The 10,026-nt window shown below is 31.8% G+C and overlaps 1 protein-coding gene across 1 annotated transcript; it reads right to left on the bottom strand.

The window, feature by feature from the left end:
- Positions 1 to 818: 818 nt before the first annotated feature.
- Positions 819 to 3,442, bottom strand: LOC149265878 (WRKY transcription factor 42-like). The gene is made up of 5 exons (XM_089394075.1): positions 3,345 to 3,442; positions 3,105 to 3,260; positions 2,625 to 2,987; positions 2,075 to 2,188; positions 819 to 1,952 (listed from the first exon to the last, which is right to left on the bottom strand). Exons 1-5 carry the CDS (start codon positions 3,363 to 3,365, stop codon positions 1,485 to 1,487), a joined length of 1,122 nt encoding a protein of 373 aa, XP_089250201.1. The 5' UTR covers positions 3,366 to 3,442; the 3' UTR covers positions 819 to 1,484.
- Between the last annotated feature and the right edge of the window lie 6,584 nt (positions 3,443 to 10,026).

Genomic DNA, 10,026 nt, shown 5'->3' with positions numbered 1-10,026 from the left:
ATGGTTATGCCTTCAGGCCATGCAGATCTGGTTAATGTCCCTGTTTGTCTTTGTCACAAATCTGTTTCAAGATGCCCCTGCGTGGGTTATCATAGTGTGAGTCGGATAGTTCTCAGTGTCATGCATTTTGCTCTTTTTGCTAACATTGCCCTGCGTGGCAATTTCATGAGACGGTCAATGCCACCCATGGAGTCACTTTGGGCCATGGGCAGCCAGCTTCCTTGGATGTAAAGTATTTGTTGTACATATTAATATATCAGTAGTTAGTATTGCCGAGAAAAAAAAAAAAAAACTATCCCCCTTTGAGTAGAAACTTTTCCTTTTAAAGAACTTCTTTTTGTTACTCCATGTTTTCTTTTCTTTATCTTGCTTTTCAACATTATTATTTTATTTATATGGACATTTTGAAGCAAAGTGTCCTATTCCACCACATTGAAAACATGTCAACAATAACATACCTTTATACTTTTTGGAACCTCTTTGTAGTTTCTCACAAGGTTTGCTTCCTCTTCATTTGACATGTGGCTGGAGTAATCTTGATGTTGATGTTCTTTTGACTTGTTTGATACTTTAAAGGCAACTTCTCTGAGTTCTAGCTGATTCTTCTCTTTGTCCTCTGTCCTCGTCTCATAGGCACTGAGTATTCCATCTTTCCATGGTCAATTTCTCCACTAACAAATATTTTAGCATCAAATCTAAAAAAACGTGATCTCAACACTTTTTCTGATCACGTTATCCTTTCATTGTGTTTACAACCTCATCCACGCTTAAAAAAGAAACCTTCTATGTTTTCATCATCATTCATTTTCAGGCTTTCATATTGCATCCTATAAACGTGGAGTTTCAGATTGCAACCACAAAATTGTCTACAACATCGATGACATAGTTGAAGAACAACCATTAAATATAAACGTGGAGTTTGAGAGTGCAACCACTAAATTGTCTACAACATCGATGACATGGTTGAAGAACAACCCTTCAATATGGAGGGTTACTACACTCTTTTGTACACATTTGCAAAAGAAAACGAAGTGAAGCAAACTAACTGTTCCATCTTTATTTTTTTCTCCTCCCCGCTTCAGCGGGAACATTCAAAAAATATTTATATTTGCTTATTTTTTTCTTCGCCCCGCTTCTTCGGGAACATTCAAAAATGATTTATATTTCTTTGTATGAGGATATTCGCAAATTTAGTGAAAATAAAAGTAAATTAGAACTCGGAATCTCTGGTTAGGAATGCCTCATAGCTTCTCATGGATGCTGCGAATGCACAGCACACCTATTTCGCTTCAGTCAAATCTCATGGCTTACGCCTTAGGTATGTTTTAACAAATCATAGTGTAGGATACACTGGTACAGGCACAGGATTCGAGAGAATTAAGAATACCGTCGTGTGAAAGATTTCACAAATATCCACATACGTGCGTCGTTGAATGAATGGCGCATTGCGTTGCAGGGAGGGATTTGGGCACCAATTGCACTGGTCAGCCCAACTTGAGCATGGAGTCGGCTATTGCTGTAGCCAGAGCTGCAGAGAAGTTGGGATCTGCCTTTATAGAAGCCACGGAATCCTGGATGATTGAAGAGTAATTACCCAATTGATTCTGTGCCAACACCTGGCTCATGCTGTTTAACGATGGAGTAAAGTGTTGAAAGCTGCTTGCTGCTAAATGTGCAGGCTGCATCTGTAATCCTGGATTAGGCTGGTTGTCTGTGATGTCGAGAATGATTGTGGGACACGAGCTCGAGGTCGATATTCTGGCAATGCAGCCGGCTGAGAAACGTATAGATTGGTTGTGTACAATGAAATTTTCTCCATTCATCCCCTCACCAATGAATTGGTTGTAGGAGCCAGCCTGCATGGTAGCCGTCGCAAGAGGATTCAGGGAATGAGTGTGTTCGCCTTCGTATGTTGTTATTACAATCGTCGGGTCTTCTGCACATCTCTGAACCTGGACAAATTCCACAATGATTTTAATATATTTAATGTAGCGAGCCGCCCTGTATGCATTTCATAGTCAATGAAAATATTAGCAGCAATATTTTTTTTCTCTGGAAAAGGACGAGAACGAACCCGTTTTTTAACTCGGCAATCGGGCGCCATAGCACATTTGTAATACGACCTCGGACGTGGATTGTTTCTGGTAGATTTTTGCCCGTATTTTCGCCACCGGCAGCCATCGTTTATCTGATTAAAATGGATCACATCAGTTTATACATGAAGAAAGCAACAATATTTATCGTTCGATGCAGCTACTTTGCATAGCATCGTAAAAATAATAAAGAACAACACATGGGCTAGTGGATTGCAGATTAATAATAATAATAATAAATAGACAATTTTATATAGATCGCAGATTTTAAAATTATGAAAGATCACAGGTTCCAAAATCAGTAATTATTTAACCTTTTTCCGGACTGTAAAATCCAATATATTCCAGAAATGTACAAGCTAGATAAATTCAACACTATAAACCAAGTCTAAGTGCTTAACAGAGAATTTGGTGCATTGAATGTAGACCCATCTAATACCAGATTTTATTTAATCATAACCGTCTTTACACGGGCGTGGGCTAGTTCTACATCATTATACATCACATGAAAAACAGGAGTTCGATTATTACCACTGATGCCTCTGATGTTGTCCGCATGGATACGACTCTTTCGGGGACCACCACCGTTTGTTCGCCGCCGCCCTGGCTCAGCGCCTGATGTTTCTTGTTTGGTGACTCGTCCATAGACGAATTCAACATTCCATTCTGAAACTGATCCAACTGCAAGAAGTTTATTTCCCTCCTATTTGAAGGCAGCTGCTGATCGTCCATAAATCCGGTGTTCCTCGCATCTTTTTCCCGAACTCGTTCATGAGAATCCGAAGACTCATTAGATTGGTGGGAAACGGAATCGCCGGAGTCGACATTTTCAGATCTCGCGGACAATATTCTGAAATTGAAATTTTCTGCAATTTGACTTGCTGGACTGAATCTCTACGACATCAAAAGGCAAAAAACATTAAGAACCTCTGCAATTCGTATAGCCTAATTAGGTTAAATTGAATCCCAACTTCCAAATACGAATTATGAGCTTCCCAAAACCCTAAATACCTGGCTTCGATCAATGCGGGTCTGGTGTTGTTTCTCCTCCTGATACCGGATTTGCTTCTGCAAGTCGTCATAGCTACTAATCATGCGCTTCAACATAGATTTGAGATTCTCATTCTCCTCTTTCATGACATTTATCTGGGTCTCAAGTAACGCCATCTGCATGAATTACAAGCTCAGTATTGATATATGAATAAACAACAAACAAAGAACACCATGGCCGGGAAAACGTCGATGGAGCACCTTATTTCTGTGGCCTTCCATATCGGCGCGTGTGTTGTGCAAGTCTCAACGTCTGGTACCCCGCAATCCAGAGTCTTGAAAACTTGTGGCAAGTAAAGGAATGAGCCAACTGAGTCTCTGTACGCCTTTCATGGCGTATTTATAGCGATTTACCGTTGAATATCGGAAGGGTTGACATTCATACGTTGCACGACAGCCGTCCACAAGGCGAGAGGCAGTGGAATGCTGCCAGCGTTGACATAAAGAATCTGTTCCAAAAAGCGAGAGGCAGTGGATCGCTGCCAGCGTTGACATTTCCAAACCCGACCGACCACTACTATGACGTGCGAAAAAAGTCGGTGACTGTAATTCAATAGGCAACGTGATTTTGATTCCGTGAGCGTGAGAAGGAGATTCAATGTGCCATTTGCGTGGACAGCCGAGGTATCTGGACTGTAGTAGTTTAGGTAGTATATCCAATTTCTAAATCTTTTCTTAATCCGTGGGAATTGTTTTGAAACTCATCAAATTACTGTAGGCACATTTATTATAATTAATAGGCAGTGTTAGGTTATGAAATTAGTGTTTATTGGAATTTTGTAATATAATTTATTTTTTTTTAGAAAAATTGTGATTTTTTTTTATTTAAAATAATTTTTTTTAATATATAAATAAATTTAGTTAGGTTATAATTATTAAAATATTTAAATTTTACAGATTTTAAATTTTAAAAAATATTTATTAGATGTTAATTAAAATTAATCTTAAAAATATATAGAAAAAATTATTTCATTTATTAATTAAATTAAATTCTTTATAAATGCTTAAGGATCCGGAAAGAAAATTTTAAAATTTTATTTAACTAAAATATATATATATATATATATATTTTATAGAAAATTAAATATTTTTTTTAATATAATATATTTGTGAAATTAAATAATGGAGCAGTTTTTATTCTCTATCATTGAGCACGTTACTTGAACTGTCATCACGTTACTTGAACTACCTAGTGGATGGTCTGTAACGTATCGGCTTCGATTTTTGTCAAATCCCTATATCTGTTGAACTATTTGGAAAAAAAGATAAATTATAAAATTTAAATTATTAATAATTAACACATTTAATATAAAAATATATAATTTTATAGATTAATATTTTGAATGGCAGCCGTGGCGGGTAGCCTAATTGGTCAAATCCTCCCTCCCAAAGCTGAGCCGATCTGGGTGAGGCTTTTAAGTTAGGCCTAATGGTGTGCGGTAATATTGTGAGATTATTGTATTTTGGAAAATAAAATTAAATGTCTATTATAATTAAGTAATGTTTTTGGTAAAAATCACATAAAATAAATTTTGGTTAATATTTTTGGAACACATTAAAAATCATATAAAATAAATTTTTGGTCGATACATTTTAAACAAACTAGATTAACTTTATTCAATAAATTAAAATTAATGAAAAATAAACTTTTATACTATTTAACTCATTTCCTGAATACAATTTAATTGAATGTATCTTAAATAGTTTAAAATTTTTTAATGATAATATTTTCCTCACTACATTTATACTGATTATCTTGGCTATATTGACCCTTTTTATGGATCAATAACCCAAAAAAATAAAACAATATTTATTTAAAAAGAAAACCTCCCTCAATACGAAACGCACACAAAGGATCACGTCGACCCGTAAAGTCGAGTGTAGGATTCTACGAATTTGGCATAGTTTTCTTGAATGACAAACTATTATTACAAATATATAAAAAGGGCAAATACTAAATATTCAATCACACATGGTAATTAAACGCTTTGAATGTTAAAGATGTGTTATGGGATTAGATTTAAAGTTATGAATGTTAAACATGTGTTATGAGATTAGATTTAAAATTATGTAGATGTGTTATTAGATTAGAATTATAGGAATTTCGAATTTTAATGATTATAAAATTACATTCTTTATATTTTTAACTTTTCTTTTTGGTTAATTGTTTTTATATGGAATATAAAAAATTTAAAAGGAATTTGGATGTTAAATTGTTTAATTTCATTATTTTTGGTTAATTGTTTTTTATATGGAATATTACAAATTTAAAAAGAAATTTAGACGTTAAATTGTTTAATTTTATTAGATTATTATAGGGATATATATTTTTCTTATATTAAAAATATAATTTTAATATTAAAAAATAGAATAAATGAAATGATCAAAATTTCTAACCATTAAATATTTATCAAAAAATTAAAACATATAATAAATTAAAACATATAATATGAACATTTTTTGTTCCAATCATTAATTTGTGAAAAAAAGGATAATATTCCAAAATGCCTCGTTCCTAATTTTTTGTTATCATCCAATATTATATATCAAAATTCTAACTTTGGATAAATCATCAATTTCTATATTTCTCTAATTGTAAACATGTTGAAGAGCAAGATAGTTGAGAAACATTCTCAAACCGTTGGCCTCTTTCAAAAACACATAGTGACACCTTTGTTCATCTTTTAACTTTCCATAATAATTTAAAAATCTAAAAATCACCGAACACTTAAAGTTGTTAATACCTTTTTCATTTCATAACAACAATACTAGTTAACTAGTATCATAAATTCTAAGTCCTTAAAGAATATGATCCCTACTCTTCATACAACACAATTTCGTAATAATAATTATTAAAAAAATCCATAAAAAGATTTTATCAATTTATTCTTTCCTATTTTATAAAAAAATGATTTAATATACAAAATCTATTAACTATACATTTTATCAAAGTAATATATTTTATTTTTATTTTTCAGATTAAACTATTTGAAAAAAAATACTTTCAATAAAATATTTAATGTTTTATAATTAAATAATTATTTATATAAAAAAAGAGTGGATTTTAGTGAGGTTTTTTGGAAGCTTTTCCGGTAGGTTTTTCTAGTCTAATTTCTCTAAAATCTAGCAGAAATTTATTGAAATCATAAATTTGATAAATAACTGAACACTGTGGAAAATCCGAACTCCTTTCAAAAATCACACCACAGTAATTTGCAAACTAAAACTCCTACACAATCATTGAAATCACAAATTTGATAGATAACCCTACACAATTAAAATGCCCTAAATTTTTTAACAAAAATCAAATTTTCAATTCAAATTTTTAGACCTAATTCCGACACCAAAAAATTTAAAAAATAACATTAAAAAAATATAACTTGAATAATAACTTCAATTAACATTTTTCATCACATGAGATAGTGATATTTAATTATTCATATTCGAACTTTATATCCCAAAAATAGCATTGCCAGTACATTAGAAATTTGGACTTTACATCCAAAAAAAATTGTCAATGACGATGCATTAGATATTTGGACTTGACATCCTAAAAGAAGAACAATGTCGGTACCAATATATTTATGGTTTTTTAAATCTGTGTTGAAATTTCATTTTCAGTGTAAATTTGACCTAAGAAATTCATAAGAGATATGATACGATTTAGAGGTTGTGAATCAATCATTCCAAAAACTTCTAAACTTCCAAAGACTTTTAAACCGACTGAGAGGTTGTAAGTTTCTTCCGAAACCTTTCTAGATAAAGGGAAACATATATTTATTAATTTTAAACTTCTAAATTGTCCCGGAGACTTTTAAATTGACTTAGAGGTTGCAAGTTGCTTCGGAGACTTTGAAAATAATGGGAAACACATATGTATTAATAATATTAAGATATCAAAATTATTTGATATATTAAATAAGTATAATATATATATTTACGATAAAGGTTAAAAATGTGTATTATGAATTTATAAAAATTTTAAATTATTGCGATTATGATATATTATTTAAAATGTTATTTTCTATATGTTTAAATGTTTAATACATTAGTTAGGTCGGAAATTATTATTATTTATTTTGTTCTTTTGTAGTGTGAGGTAATTATTTAATTGAGAGTGAGGTAGATGGAATAGTCACAAGATTTTAAACTAATTAAATAAATATTATTTTAACAATGTACATAATTTTTTAGATGATTTGAAACGACCAATAACTTATGATGTGATTAATCTGAAAAACTTTATCAAAACACACATATTCTTCAACTATTTTATATATATAAACAAGAATGAGTGTATTCCAATAAAGCCAACTTACAATGTGTCTAAAAAAACTTAAACTCACTCATTTTAAGACACAAAACATGTGTCATACCCCCCATACTAAATTTTTTTGACAATATTTTTTTTAACTATAATAAAAAATAAAAATAATCCATAATTTATTTATATTTATATATAAATGTGTTTATATACATTTATATTTGAAATACATAATTATTAAAATAATATATGTATTTTCAAATGGGTTAAAGCAAATAAAAAAATTGTTACATATGTTATACTTATGGAACATATAATTGGAAAAAATATAATGATATTAATCACAATACATGTATTTTTCTTTATGTTTTAATAGAAAGTGATACTCATCATCCTTTTAAAGAAATGATGCATGTAATTAATGTGAAAGTTAAAACTCGTCCAATGTTAATATTTGATAAAGCCCATAAATTAAGTCAAAGGAAAGTGATATCATTTAAGATTACCAAATGATGGGATGTGAAGATGAGACTTTAAAATGTGAGCATGGAGCTGAAGAAGTCGCGGGAGCAAGCAATTAGGGTTTTATAGTCATTTTTGTTACTTTCCTTTGTGTTGAGTGTTTTGATATAGATCTACAGTTTCATTTGTGGCTGAGTGCAACATTTTTCATTTTTCATGGTAGACTTGGAGTTTTTTCCATTAAATTAGGGTTATATCTAGGGTTTCATTTATGGCTAAGTAGATATTTTTTTAGCCTTCATGGTAGATCTAGAGTTTTTGTCATTGAATCAAGGTTTGTCTTTGTTTTCAATTGGCTTAGTTTTCTATCAACTCAAATGTTCTTATCTTGTTCCATGCGTCTGTGGCTCATTGGGGGTTTTCTTGTTGCTAGACTATGATCTGGTGTTATTTCTCTAGTTCTTGAGTGGTTGAGATCATTTCTTATTCAATGGATCCCCCAAGCAGATTTGTTACAAAAGGAAAATTCAATTCCCTCTCTTAATTTGAGGTTTTCCTCTTCTGCAGAGAAGAAGGTGATTGTTGAAGGAAAGAGGCTTGATGGGTTAGTTCATTGGCCATTTGCCTAGCTATAATTTTGTTTTAGAATGGACCTCTATTAACTGGTTAAATCATGACCCCGCTGGTATTTTCTATTGTGGAAACAATTATTATGCCTTTATTTTTGAAACAAGGAGGATACGGATTAGATTTACATATTTGGGCCTTATTTCATGGGTACTAGATGAATGTTTCTCACCCACTCGTCTTTGGATTTCAATTCCATGATGTAAATTTCTTTTACACAAGTGTGTATCAAATTGTCATATATGTCCCTTCGTTGTTGGGGTAGAGTTATTTTCAAGGCTACAAGAGGTAAATTGGACCAATCTATTTCTAGTTTTATGGCCAAGGAGAATAACTTCTCTTGTGCCAGAATTTGCATTGAAACGGATTTTTCAAAAGTCCTTCTCGTGGTGATGCAACTTAACTTGGATGGTTGGTCCCATCTTTAGGCCCTGAACTATGAACAAGTTCACTTTAAATAAATTTTTTATCACGAGTATGAGCACTTTGCAAAAAGTTATCCTAGGGCTCCAACTTCTCAACCTTTTTCTAATCCTCCTCCATCTCCTCATAGAAATGACGAGAAAGGAGCATTCAAACCACTTACATGGAAACAAAAGAAGCATTTGACTAACTCATCACTTGCTACAAGCCTGAATCTCATTAGCATTCTCCCTCCAATAATATATATGAAGTTTTGAAGTCCCATGATGAAGAAGTTATGGGTGATGAGGCCCCAAGTTGATTAGATAGTCCCATATCAAGTGTCTCCAAAGAATACTAATTCATTTGCTAAGGAAAACTCTTTGTCCAAGGATACTAATAATATCCCTCTTATCGAAAAGAAAGGAAAAGAAGTTGGAACATAAGATAAGGAGGAGATCAAATGCCCCTATTCTTCTCCTTTCTATTCAAATGTGTTAAAAATTAATCTTCGTTCTTCCCCTCCTTTAACAAGAAGTAAGAAAGATCGAAGCAAGAAAATTCCAAAATCTAGTGCGAAGAATTCTCTTGCCTCTCTTGGGTGTAGCAGTGGGTCATTTTCTCTTAAATATAGAAATGTTTTGTTTTTGCCTCATCATGTGCAAGAAATATGTAAGAATTTACTCATGTTCTCAAGAAGTAGTAGGTGTAAGCTTTAGAAGCTCTAGTATTGGAACTTTACCCCCCTTTATTTTTTTGTGTGGATGATGGTTTTTAGCTCCTTTCATTTTAGATACATGGAAGAAATTATCTTCATAATAGTCACTCTGATGTACTTTTTGCATGTTCCAGGAAGGCCCATGTTATCTTAATCTATATTTGTTTCTTATTACTAAGAATTATGCATCTCATTCGTATTTTTGGGTTTGTTGTGGGTTCATGGTGGATTGGAATAAGTATTAATGTGCATAGCAATATAAAGTCACAAGATGAGAGAGTGTATAGAGTAAACTTGTATGGTTTATTTGCGTGTATACAGTTAATTTATATGATTTATTATTGTTATGGAAATATGTAAATTTTAGATATTTTAATATATATATGTAAGTAGTGTGATTCTTGGAATGA

This window comes from Pinus tabuliformis, chromosome 6 (genome assembly GCF_031772625.1).
Source record: "Pinus tabuliformis cultivar Carrire ecotype Pingquan chromosome 6, CPIR1, whole genome shotgun sequence".
NCBI classification, from domain to species: Eukaryota; Viridiplantae; Streptophyta; class Pinopsida; order Pinales; family Pinaceae; genus Pinus; species Pinus tabuliformis.
Note: the sequence above shows the minus strand (reverse complement) of the source record. Positions and strands in the feature narration are given on the sequence as shown.

Excerpts from the sequence above, each read along its gene's own strand:
- LOC149265878 (XM_089394075.1), bottom strand. The coding sequence starts at position 3,365 with ATGGAAGGCCACAGAAATAAG. Across the intron at positions 2,189-2,624 it reads CAACATCAGAGGCATCAGTG|ATAAACGATGGCTGCCGGTG; the intron begins GTAATAATCGAA and ends CATTTTAATCAG. Across the intron at positions 1,953-2,074 it reads ATTGCCGAGTTAAAAAACGG|GTTCAGAGATGTGCAGAAGA; the intron begins GTTCGTTCTCGT and ends GAATTTGTCCAG.